The sequence below is a fragment of the Dromiciops gliroides genome, chromosome 3 (assembly GCF_019393635.1).
Source record: "Dromiciops gliroides isolate mDroGli1 chromosome 3, mDroGli1.pri, whole genome shotgun sequence".
In the NCBI taxonomy this organism is placed as follows: domain Eukaryota; kingdom Metazoa; phylum Chordata; class Mammalia; order Microbiotheria; family Microbiotheriidae; genus Dromiciops; species Dromiciops gliroides.
This window is the reverse complement of record NC_057863.1, coordinates 29,707,675-29,720,449: the sequence shown is the minus strand read 5'-3', so window position 1 is coordinate 29,720,449 and position 12,775 is coordinate 29,707,675. Positions and strand designations below refer to the sequence as shown.

Genomic DNA, 12,775 nt, shown 5'->3' with positions numbered 1-12,775 from the left:
GATACTGTCACATTCTGGAGCCTATTAGCCAGGTTTCCAATAGCTTCTAATCCAATACCATTTTTTAAAATCCAATACCATTTTGACCAAGCCATACCTTTCAGATGAGCAATTTCAAAGAATAAAAAGATCATTTAGAAATCCCATGGAGATTGTTGCCTTTTTAAGACCAACAATTTTTGAGACCAAGGAGTAGCATTGTATTTGTGAAGTACTGATGGATTCTATAGAGGCTTTTCTTTTCAAGAGCAAGCCTTCCTCCAGGGCCCCCACGTGGCTAGGTCGATTTTCATTGGAAAGGGCTTCAAGCTGGCTCTAATATTTACTCACTTATGCAGGTGCGTCCATCAGCATGGAGTCTGTATCCCATATCACATTCACAGTAGAAGGAGCCCTCAGTGTTAATGCAGCTCTGCTGGCAGCCGCCGTTCACTACTGCACATTCATCGACATCTAGAGAAGGAAGACAGATGGCCAGGATTACAATGTCATTTCAATGTCAGTCCCAGAGAAGTGGCACAATATTCCTCTGATCCACAGCATGTGTGATCTGCTAGGGAGTCACCGTCTTTGTGGCCACCGATCTTTGCTTCTTTGATCTGTTTTGATGTGGGGGTAAACAAGAGATGGATGATAGAGCCTGTATTGAGCTCTTTAAAGCTCCTGACAGTGAGAACAAGGGTTGCCTAACAAATTTCTATTCTCCACCTACTCAGTAATTAGACAGATCCTTGATATAGATGTGTCCTCCAGGGGAAGGAAAAGTGGAGGAAAGAATTACAAGAAGCTAATCTATCTGAGCTGGCACACACCAGGAGATAAACACCAGGCACTGGTCAAATCCTGTGAATAAAGACAAGGGACAACATTGTGACCTTGAGGCACCTCTCATGGGCTACTGTGGCCAGTAAGGGAGGGAGAATGACAAATCTGAATAAAGCTAAGATTTTAACAAGAAAGCAATGTTTTGTTTTGTTTTAATCAGTGGTGTGGTTTTTAGAGTTGTCATCTCTGATGCATTTCCCCCTTGATATTTCCTTTATCAATCTAGAAGACCTAATCACAAGAATTTTTAGTAGCTTAAAGGACTTTTGCAGGTCATCTAACCCAGTTCCCTCATTGTAGGGATAAGGACACTCTGGCCCCAATAGGCTTTGTGTCTTGCTCAAGGTCACATGAGCAACCAGTAGCAGAGAGAGGATTTGAATATGACCCGTAGTCCAGTGACTTCTCTTTCCACTGTATCATAGCAGCTTCATAAATGCTCTGCAATTTGGCACAGAGGAAATAGCTCTGACTCTGGAGCTGGGGGTGGTGGTGGTATTGGGATCTGACTTTTAATCCTGTCTCTCATGCTTGCTTCCTGAGTGATCTCCAGCAAGTCACTTAATCACTCTGGGACTTGTTTTTCTCATTTGGAAAAAGCATGGCCTTTGAGGCATCTCCCAGATTTAGACTTGTGATTCTATAACATTCAGGTTAGAAATAATTCAATTAAAGATCACCGAAGATCAGCATGAGATCCTAACTAATAATGACAATAATATTAACAGGCGGTATTTCTTTAAAGTTCACAAAGACCTTGACATCCATCCATCTATCCATTCATCCAATCAATCAATCAATAGCATTAGATGTGCACTTAGGTATCTACCATTGCTAGAGATACAAAGGGAAAAATGAAACAGTCTCTGGCCTTAAAGAGTTTACATTCTCGGGAGCAGCTAGGTGGCACAGTGGTTAGAGCACTGGCCCTGGATTCAGGAGGACCTGAGTTCTAATCCGGCCTCAGACACTTGACACTAGCTGTGTGACCCTGGGCAAGTCACTTAATCCCCATTGCCTTGCAAAAAAAAAAAAAAAAAAGAACTGAAGCGTTTACATTCTCTCTAGAAAGAGACCACATGGGTATACATAAGTATATACAAAGTAAATACATCACCTGATTTAAAAAACACAATACTGTAAGTTTGGCACCATTGTGAATACCAAAGAAATGAGTAAAGCACTTTAAGGTTTGCAAAATGCTTCACATTTAACCTCATTGGACTCTTGCAACAACTTCTTGAGATAGGTGTTATTTTTCTCCCTATTTGGCAGATGAGGATAGTAAGGCTGAGAGAAATGTAATGACTTTCCTAGGACCACAAAGCCAGTAAGTATCTGAGATGAAATTTGAACTCAGGTTTCCCTGACCCGAGGTCCGTTGTTCAATGATACACCCCCCCCCCATTAACTAACAATACAGATGGCAGCAAATCTGGAATACAGTATGTACATAATAGATGATTTTCAATGACTGACTATCCAAAGGATGGTCGAGACAATCATTACCAGAAAAGGAGGGAGGAATCACTTTGGCCTTGTGGTGATTAAGGATGGCTACACTAGGAAGTTGGATAATAACTTGGGATTTGAAAGATGACTCATTCAAATGGGCAGGAAAGAGGAACAAGGACTCTCCAAGTCACTGTGGGTAGTGATAGCAATGGGAGTAGGGTGTGAATGGGGAGAAAGCAAACAAAACCACAGAAAGTTCAAATAGGTTTAGGAGCCAATATGTAGATTAGTCTAGGGGCCATGCCAAACAACAACAACAAAAGATAAATTGGAAATATTTTGACTAATCACTCTGGACACTTACCCCTTCCTAACCACTCATTATCCAGTTGGTTACCAAGTATCCTTTCAACTTCCAAAACATTTCTTAAATTCATCTCCTTTTCTCTATTCACATAGTTAGTACTTCACTTCAGGCCCCCATCCCCTCTTGCCTGGACTATTATAGTAGCTTCCTAATTGGTCTTCCTATTTTATTTCTTTCTTCATAAAAATCCGTCATATGGTGGCCCAAATATGCTTCCTGAGGCACAGGTCTGAAAACTGCATCCCATTGCTTCGAAATCTGCAGGGGCTTTTTCTTGGCTTTAGGATAAAGGGGAACAAGGCCTACACCCCCTCTCTCCCCCCATTTGAAGTCATTCCCAATCTGGCTTCCACGCTTACCTTTTCAGATTTATTTAATGATACTCCTCTTGGTTTAATCATTGTTTCAGTGCAACGGGCCTGTGGCTATTCTCTGAATCTGGTGCCTAGGCACAGATTGTCCCTCGAACATGGCCTGCAGTTCTTCCTTCTTCACCTCTGCCTCTGAGAATCTCCCATGTAAGCTCATGTGCCCCCTTCTTCTAGACCCTTTTCCTAAGTCTCCCACGCATGTTCAGTGCTTTCATCCTCCCTCCTCCAATTGGTTTGCATTCACTTACTAGTGGACATCCACCCTCTCCAAGTAGTGTTTAAACTCCTCAAGGGCAAAGGTTATTTTGATTTTGTCTATGGATACTCAACTAGAGCTTAGCATGGTACTTCTCATAGAACAGGAACTGAATTAACTTTTGATAAACTTCTATTTTTAATTAGTGCAAGGAAGTGAGAATTTAAGGTATTTTAACCACCAGGGGAGCAAATGTACTGTCTGGTGTAGTGCAGTAGGGCAGCTCAATGCCCTTAGGCACCTCAAGGAGAGGAGAGATTGCCAATCTGCATGTCTGCATCAGTGGAGGGAGTTTCCACACATGGAGGTCTTCTAAAAGATGAAATCACATATGTGTACATGCCCCCATATGGTACACACATATTTTATTCCTCTGATTTCATTCTAGTTAGGAAATTCCCTGAATCAATGCAGATCAAAAACTGCTTTGCAACTTATAGTCTTTGCAAGCTGCCTTGGTACACTATGAAATCTGGTAACTTATCCAAGATGACATAGCCAAAATATATAATAGTTAGGACCTGAATTCAAAGATTTACTGACTCCAAGCCTGGGGTCTCTAGTCCATGTGTCATGCTCTCTCCCTTTGTCCCCCTCAATTACTCACTGCCATCCCTTCTTTCTCTTAGGCATCTAGGTGACTATGAATGGAAGACAGCCGCTGGAGTCAGAAAGACTTGGGTTTGACTCTGGCTTCAGACACCTACTAGTTGTGTGACCTTGGGTGAGTCACGAAACTGTTCTTTATTTCAATTTCCACATTTGTAAAATGGAGATTATTATAGCACCTACATGTCAGTGTTATTGTGAGGATAAAATGAGTTAAGCACTTTGCAAGCCTTAAAGTATTATTTCAGCTACTATCATATTCTTTTCTAAATATATATGTATGTGTGTATACATACAGTTGCTTCATATGATCATATGTACATCTATAAATATTATATATAGACTCATACATATTGTGGGGCAGGTGAAGACAGACTCAATTAAACAATAGTACAAAAGCAAGAGCAAAAACAAACAAAAATTTTAATTTAATTTAATTCAATCAATCTAATGGTTGTTTGGTTGAAATAAGCAGAAATAATTGATTCAAAAAGCCTTCCCTTTTTCCCACCGAATTGACTGAATCCATCCATTATTTTGTTATTGTTTAGGCACTCTCAACACAGCTTATAGAACCTTCATTCTCTGTTGAATGACAAAGACTGTGTCAAAAAATACAACTGTTTTGAATGCACTTGCCTGGTCTTTCCAGCACACTGAAGCATTTGTGTCCCCTAGAACATGTCTGCCCAAAGTATTTAAGAAAACAAGAAACTAAGACAGAGAGACTAAAGAAATTGTATTTGTGAAGAATTTCTAAAAATTCGGCCCACTCACACATGCTCTGAAACTCCACCAACTTTCACTTAGCTCCGTTTCCCGCAAATGTCAACAAGGAAATGAAAATTAGAACTTTGGGGGAATGACCTATGACAGAAAATTGCCTGATGCTTTAAGAAAGGTAGAGAACATCGGTCCTTGCTCTAACAGAATCCCCCCTATAGAGGGGTGAAGTAAGCTCAATTGCTGGGATGTTAGGCACTTATTTGTTTGCTGTCATAAATATACTTTTCCCCTTTTACAATTCTGCCCAACTAAGTTAAGAACAAGAAATATCAATATTACATAAAGTATAATTATAAAAAATGCTCCATGAGAGGAAAGTGGTAAAATTTGGGGAAAATTTTTGGCAAAATTTGGCAAAATGTTGGAACTCCAAAATTTTTCTGTATTATATTTCCATGGGAGATGCTCAACAACTCCTATCCTCAGAACTGTGGCAAACAGTCAATACTGTGAGCAAAGACACAATAATTAGGACCCAACTCCCTGCCCCCACCTCATTATCCTGGTGGTTCTAAGGTAGCAGCAGGCAGGACCAACTATGCTAGCTTTTTTATTTTTCTTTTCTTTAAAACAAAATTCTCCCCCCCCCCTAATGTTTTTGCTCTATTTATCCTAGCTGCTCTCCCCCAGATGGTCAAGGAGCATAATAGTTTAAGAAAATGCAAGTTATTATCCCCATACTTTGCACATGAATGCCCACTGAGACAACAATAAGCCCACTCCAGCTTCCAAACCACCTGAATTGCTAGTTATTATTTTTGCTTAGATTGTGTGACCATTTACCTGTGGAACTTGAGTTAGCTAAATTATTCTCTTATTTGTCTTTTAATGCCCTGTCTTCATCAACCCGTTTCCTGAACAGAAAGGATTTGGGTCCTGGGTGCTTTCCTTTGATCATCAGACTACAGACATATTTGCACATATCTCAGGGAAGGTTTTAGAAACTGGGGAGGTCCCGACAGCCAAAGGGCTTGAAGAACATTTTCAAATGGGCAGGGGAAGGTTGTGTTGGACCCCACTGTTGATTTACCTCTGCCTTAACCCTTGAAATGAAGCCTCCTTCTCCCTACCCTAGCCATAAGAGCTAGCATTAACATAGCTTTTTAAAGTGTGCAAAACACTTTACATAAATTATCTCATCTCATCCTTACAGCAATTCTGTGAAATAGGTATTTTATTAATCCCATTTACAGATAAAGAAAGAAGGTGAGTCTGAGATAAGACATGTGATTTGCTCAGTCACACACCTATTAAGTACCTGAGGTAGGGTTTGAATTTAGATCTTCTTGACTCCAAATCTGGGGCTTTTATTTACTACCTAAATGAGGCTAGTCATGGTTGCAATTTAAAATCAGGACCTTACTATGTAAACTCCCTTTCTTCCCTTTCAACATCAGGTTAGGACAGCATTAATATCCATAGCTTCATTCATTCATATTAACATTTATCAAGAGCCTACTATGTGCCAGACACATTGTTAAATTCTGGGGATACAAAAAAAGGCAAAAGTCCTGTAGTTCTTATCAGTAAACTTGAGGGAGAAGCTTCCTCCTTGCCCTGCACTTGTAATGCAACTGCAGATTGGGATTGTTGTGAACAAAGAATCCATGGAGCAGACCTGGGGAATTTTTAGTTACCTTTGCCTCAGGGACTGACCTGGGTCCTCTTGGTAAGAAGAATATAAAAGTAGTTGTTGGAGGGGCAGATAGGTGGTGCAGTGGATAGAGTACCGGCCCTGGATTCAGGAGGACCTGAGTTCAAATCCAGCCTCAGACACTTGACACTTACTAGCTGTGTGACCCTGGGCAAGTCACTCGACCCCAACTGCCTCACCAAAAACAAACAAACAAACAAACAAAACAAAAAACAAAAGTAGTTGTTGGGATTGCAAAAGAAGGGTTGGAGCAGATAATTTCTAAGATTTCCTCCAGATCTAAATGAATTGCCCCCTGAGTCTAATTATAAATATCTTGCAACAGGTTAGGCAAGAGATGATTGTCTGAAGTAGGAAGAGTGCTCGTTGTATAAGTAGATATGAGGAGAAAATGTGAGAGATGTTGTAGATATAGAATCAGAAATATTTGAAAATTTACTGAGATATTAGGAGACAGTTATCATCAGACATACACTGGTAAATATTTAACAACTGGCTCTCTGAGTGGGGGAGGTATGTATGAACCTTTGAAAAGTTTAATTTGCATTCTTTCCATTTTTCCATCATTTTCTTTAATCTAGACACCAAGCAAAACAATAAATTAAGTCCTCATCAGTAGCATTTGCTGATTTCCAGTGTGTAAATGCTCACACTGAAAATTTGATAATGTCATTTTATTATTTTCTAAGCAATCAGAACATCACTTTTGGATGTATGACACACCCTCAGAGAACCTCAGCAGGAGTCTCTATATGTGGAAGAGGCTATTAGGTGCTTCTGAGCATTGCTATGATTTGTATTGTAAATATCTTCAAGAAACTGGGACGTGTGTAGACACTTTGTAATTGATTTTGGTCAACTAACCTGGTGGGGAATAGGAGACTCTTTGATTGGCTTCTCAAACATTTTCCCTTAGGTTCTGCTCTGATAGTTTGGTTCCTTTGTTCTACAGTCCAGTGATAGATAACACTTTAAAGAGAGAGGCCTGAGCCATCTCCCTGGACTCTGAGGTCATGTAGCCTCACAAAAACAGAGTTTGCTTGCCAGTCTTGCCTCCTCCCTAGTCCCTTTCCTTCTAGTCAAAGGAGATCAATCTGAAGGCCCTGACCTGTGGGGAGTGGGTCTCCAGGAATTGGATAGTTAAAGGTCATAGGGTTGGAGCCAGCTCAGTACTCTTACCCCAAGGAGCAAACCTTTGGGACACAGTCAACAGTAGCTGAGAGATGGATTCCTGCAACAGTCATGTCACATTTGCATGCAATTTTAGTAGGACCAATGCTATTTAGAAAGTCAACTAAGAAGCAACCTATTCACCTCAGGGAGCAACATGGTACAGAGTTGAGTGTGCCCCTAAGATGTTAGGGGAAAATGTTTGTACTTTGATTCTTGCTTATATCTTTGAAGTAAACATGCTAATTGATAATAAGTAAGTATCTAACATTAGGGAGATGGGGTATAGAGGTGAGGACTCAAGCCAAGGCACTGGAGATGGATCGCTCCCAAACCTCTCAAAGTACTTGTGGAGCCCTGAGCAGGGGAGCAGCAAGCAGGCCTCCTTTGGGAGAGTGAGGCCAGAGAGAGCTCACTGTATGTATCAAAAGCTTGTGCCACAGGGAAGAATCCAATCACAACACAATGGTTGGGGACATTGTGAGCTGGGTAATTCAATACCGCATCACTTGACAGGAGCAAAATGCTCAAAAGGTCAGCTGCTTTTCTCCCTGGGATGGCACACAGGGGGTAAACACAATTTTGCTCTAGCACAACCCTTGGTAGAGAGTGAGACTGTATTTCAGGTCAATTCTTTTTCTTTTAAGCTTTGAGAGCACAGCATGACCACCCTAGGGGCTCTCCCCTATTTTAAGGGCAATGGGAAGTCCTGATCTGGCAATTTTGTGAGAATATCATAGAATTCACAGTTGGAATCAGCCTCCAAATTCCTCATTTAATAGACAAGGAAACTAACCACCACAACAGCAGCTACAACAATAGCTAACTTTTATGTAACATTTCAAGATCTGCAAAAATACTTTACATCTATTATCTTTTTTAATTTTCACAACTTTGATGAAGTACATATTATTTTATCCCAATTTTACAAACAAGGAAACTGAGGTAGACAGGTTGAGCAACTTGCTTAAGGTCACTTAGCAACTCAGTGTCTGAGCTGGGCTTTCAACCTATGTCTTATTGATCAAAAGACTATGCACTATACCAACTGGTCTCACAGGTAGCAAGAAACAGAACTGGGATTGGAACTCAGGCCTTCTGACTTTTAATCTAATCCTCTTCATTATAAAACAATGCTGTGATTTGAAGGAAGAAACACTGTTCTCTACTTCTCAGCCTTCGCCACCCTCACTACACTGATTAAAAGAAGATAGACTGGGGCAGCTAGATGGTACAGTGGATAGGGCACTGGCCCTGGATTCAGGAGTACCTGAGTTCAAATCCAGCCTCTGACACTTAACACTTACTAGCTGTGTGACCCTGGGCAAGTCACTTAACCCCAATTGCCTCATAAAAAAAATACTTCAAAAAAAAAAAAAGAAGAAGAAGAAGAAGATGGACCCCTTCTGATGGAATCAGAGGATATTGATTGAGGCCTGGAAATATCCTTTGAGGTTTTCTGATCCAGATATCCCCCTTTACAGATGAGAAAATTCTGCCCTAAAGGAAGTCAAGTCCCTTGATCAAGCTCATAGAATCATCAAACTAGAACCAGAAATGACCTTAGAGACTATGGGCAAGTCACTTGCCCATTTTATACCTGTAGAAACTGAGGCACAATTTGGTTGTACATAGACAGTAAAGTGTCAGAGGGAGGGTTTGAACTTAGGTTCTCTAACTCCCGGAAACATCATCTGATAATGGATAGGGAGATGTCCTTGGTACCACAAAAGGGTTCAAGTTCCAGTTCTGAGACATCCTAGCTGACACACACTAGGCAAGTGGCTTAAAGCTTTCTAAGACTATACATTTTAGAAGGTGCTGACTGGCTTTGGGAGAGGGAGTGTCTTTACCTGAGAGTTTCCCATAATAATGAAATCACAGGGGCAGCTAGGTGGTGCAGTGGAGCCTTACATTCTAATGGGAGAGGTAACACATGAGGAAAGTGTCAGTTACAAGTCAGATGGAAAATCCATAGTCCTTGGGGTAGATGATAATGCCTCTTCTTTAATTTATCTACACTGACAAAATATCAGTTTCTAATGCTGAACCATTACTAAGGACTTTGGTGACAAGAACTTTCTTTTCTCATTCTTAAATAGATGTGGATCTAGCAGCTGGGGAAGCAGTTGCCAACTTGTTGTGGACACTAGGCTGGAAGAGTTGCTCTTGCAAAGGTTCCTGGGTTCAGGGTCTTGGGATGCCCCCATAGAGGACTAAAGGGTGATGGTGGCCAAGTTGACAGTGGTTGGACTCGCCTGGCACATGTTTCCCCTTTTCTGTCATGGCTCCTTGCTGCTTCAGCCATTTTGGCTTGCTTGCTATGTGTCAGTTGTAAAGATGACTGTCCCCTTCTGCACAAGATGGTCTTGAAAGATGGGATAGTAGCAAAACTATTGTTCTTTGTGTTCTGCCACTCTCAAGATTCTTGTGATTATCTATCTATTGGTGGCAGCTGGTCAGCAGTTGGTGGTGGTGATGAATCAGGTGGCAACCTTTTGCACAATGATTTCTACCTACCTTAATGATGACCATGAGGACCCTGAAGCCCAGAAGCAGTTCTGTTGTTTGTGGGGACATTGCTATTTCCAACTCTTTTGGGCTCAGTGTTCTGGAATATCTCCATCAAGGTCCAAGGAGAGATGGGGGTCAATGTGACAGTGGGAGTTTGCCTTGCCTTGTAGATGCTGCTTCCTGTCTTTCCTTCAAGTTTCCTTCCTCTTTCCTGTAGATTGGCTTACTTGCCCTGGGAGCCTATGCTCTTCTGAAATGCGCTGTTCTTTCTTTTATTATTATTATTATTGTTTTTCTGGGGGGGATAATGAGGGTTAAGTGACTTGCCCAGGGTCACACAGCTAATGTCAAGCATCTGAGGTCCTCCTGACTACAGGGCTGGTGTTTCATCCAATATGCCACCTAGATGCCCCAACGTCCTTTGTTCCTGTTTGTTTTTGTTTTTGTTTCTTGCGAGGCAATGAGGGTTAAGTGACTTGCCCAGGGTCACATAGCTAGTAAGTGTCAAGTGTCTGAGGTCAGCTTTGAACTCAGGTCCTTCTGAATTCAGGACCAGTGCTCTATCTACTGTGCCACCTAGCTACCCCCATGTCCTTTGCTTTTAAAGGGGAACAATGATACAATAGGGAGATGTCTTGACTTGTGTGTGAATTGGAGTTATATAAGACAGAATTATACAACATAGAATCATAGAAGACTAGTGGCAAGACAAAAGTCAAGCTGACTGGAGTTGACCAGAATGCAGTGGATAACCTTGGTAACTTCTGATGTCTGACCAAGGTCTAAGCACTCTATAATGCCTGCTTATACTGCCTTCATGGCTATTGTAATAAATTGTTCTCATTTGCCCATTCTGCTCACTAAAGTCCTCACATGTTTGGGGATAGACGTCCTCCTTTCTCAGCAATGAATTTGAGACTTGTTTACCTTGGTTACCTTGTTTAGTCCATGTGCTGAGTTGGTTTAATGAGAGTGTGGTCATTGCCCATACTAAAGCTTCCTCTTTTTTCTATTTAGAATTTTTAATTTTTCCAAATTACACATAAAAACAAATTTTGACATCGATTTAAAAAAAAACTTTGTGTTCCAACTTTTCTTCTTCCCTCCCTCCCCATACCCACCCCAAGAACTCAAGCAATTCAATATAAGTTATACATGAGTAGTCATGTAAAACATCTCCACATTAGGCAGGTTGTGAAAGAAAACAGACAAAAACAAAATTTCAGATTAAGGAACTAACCAAAAATTATGCTTCAATCTCTTTTCAGATAACATCAATTCTTTCTCTGTAGATGGATTGTAATTTTCATAAGTCCTTCAGTTGTCTTGGATCATTGCATTGCTGAAAATAACCAAGTCACTCACAGCAGGTCATCTTAAAATATTGCTGTTATTTTGTATACAGTACATTTCACTCTGCATCAGTCCATGTAGGTCATACTACAACTTCTTGAAGTCAATTTCTATGGTGAATTCAGGAGTCCTGGGTTTCAATCTAACTTTCCCACTTGCCACCTCTATGACTTTGGCTAAATCACTGAGCATCTCTGCGCTTCAGTTTCCTAGTTTCCAAAATGAGGAGCTTGGATTATTTGTCCTTTCAGTTCCCTTTCAACTCTTAAGCTATGATATTTTTTTCAAGACACAGGAGAAGTCCCACATTCTCAGCATCTCTGTCTAATTGTGCACACTACTCTTATGTCCTTAATAGCTGCTCACATGTACTGATTTGGACAGAGCTACCCAAACTTATTTTCCTCATGGCATAGGATACCATGCACTGAAGAATCACAGTCTAATGAATGTTTAAATGACAGGAGAGAAGAATTCCTGGAAAACTCATTCTTCTTATTGGTTCCCAGGGGTTTCCTTTCCTTTCTTTCCTCTTTTCTACCCCTCCCTCTCTTCTGACTTTACTTCCCAAGTAGCAGCCTGGGGAATACTGAAGAATACAGGGCCTCCCTAGTAAAACTGCTGTTCTGACCTTCCAAAGACCAAGCCAGGAAAACTAGATAGCAAACTATCACTGGATGCAGGAAATGGGGATTATGTAAGGCTAGGGGGTGGGAAGGAATTTTGAAACTTACCTCGCAACAACTCAGTATATTCCTTTGGAAACCGCTGGTCTAGACTTTGATCTCACCAATAATCTTCCCTGCCTTGACACAGTGCCCTTAACCAGTATGTATTAATGAGAGTTGTCTCATGGCAAATAAGCTGTGAGCTCTGACCAAGGCTTCCCACACTCATTACATCAACAGGATTTCTTCCCAGTGTGAATTCTCTAATATACAAGAAGGTGTGAACTCCTAGAAAAGTGTCATTCCAGTTATAACATCCCTAAAGGCCATGGTATGTTAGTGTTACAGTATTTTTTTGCAATATGGTATCTCTTTGTTCTGGGTTTAGGACCATGCTACATGCTATATACTATACGAAGGCTGACCTGAAATAGTTTTGTGTTGTGATTGAATGTACCTTATGACAGAAGTTATAATATGTCTAAAGATATGAACCATTGTATCACACAGAAAATGGCATGGTAAATAAATGCTAGTTATTATTTATGTACAGTGAATGGAGAAACTAGGTCAAAGTGGTTACTCTGGTTAGCATGGTAATTCTGGTTGCTCTTTTAGGGAGTATCCATGTTGGGACATTGTAGTGAAAGTCCAGAGAGTCACAAGGTACATCCTGTGGAGTAATGAAGGCATAGATAGCTTCAGTGAACTCCTTCAAATGGCAAATCTCAGAGGAATCAATCAGAG

At 40.8% G+C, this 12,775-nt stretch overlaps 1 protein-coding gene across 1 annotated transcript in view; it reads right to left on the bottom strand.

Moving 5' to 3' along the window:
• LOC122749431 (EGF-like and EMI domain-containing protein 1) overlaps positions 1-12,775 on the bottom strand; it is an 808,768-nt gene that overhangs the window by 247,235 nt on the left and 548,758 nt on the right. The window contains exon 6 of the mRNA XM_043995804.1: positions 331-453. Within this exon, the coding sequence (XP_043851739.1) occupies positions 331-453 (123 nt within the window). The remainder of the gene's footprint in view (positions 1-330; positions 454-12,775) is intronic.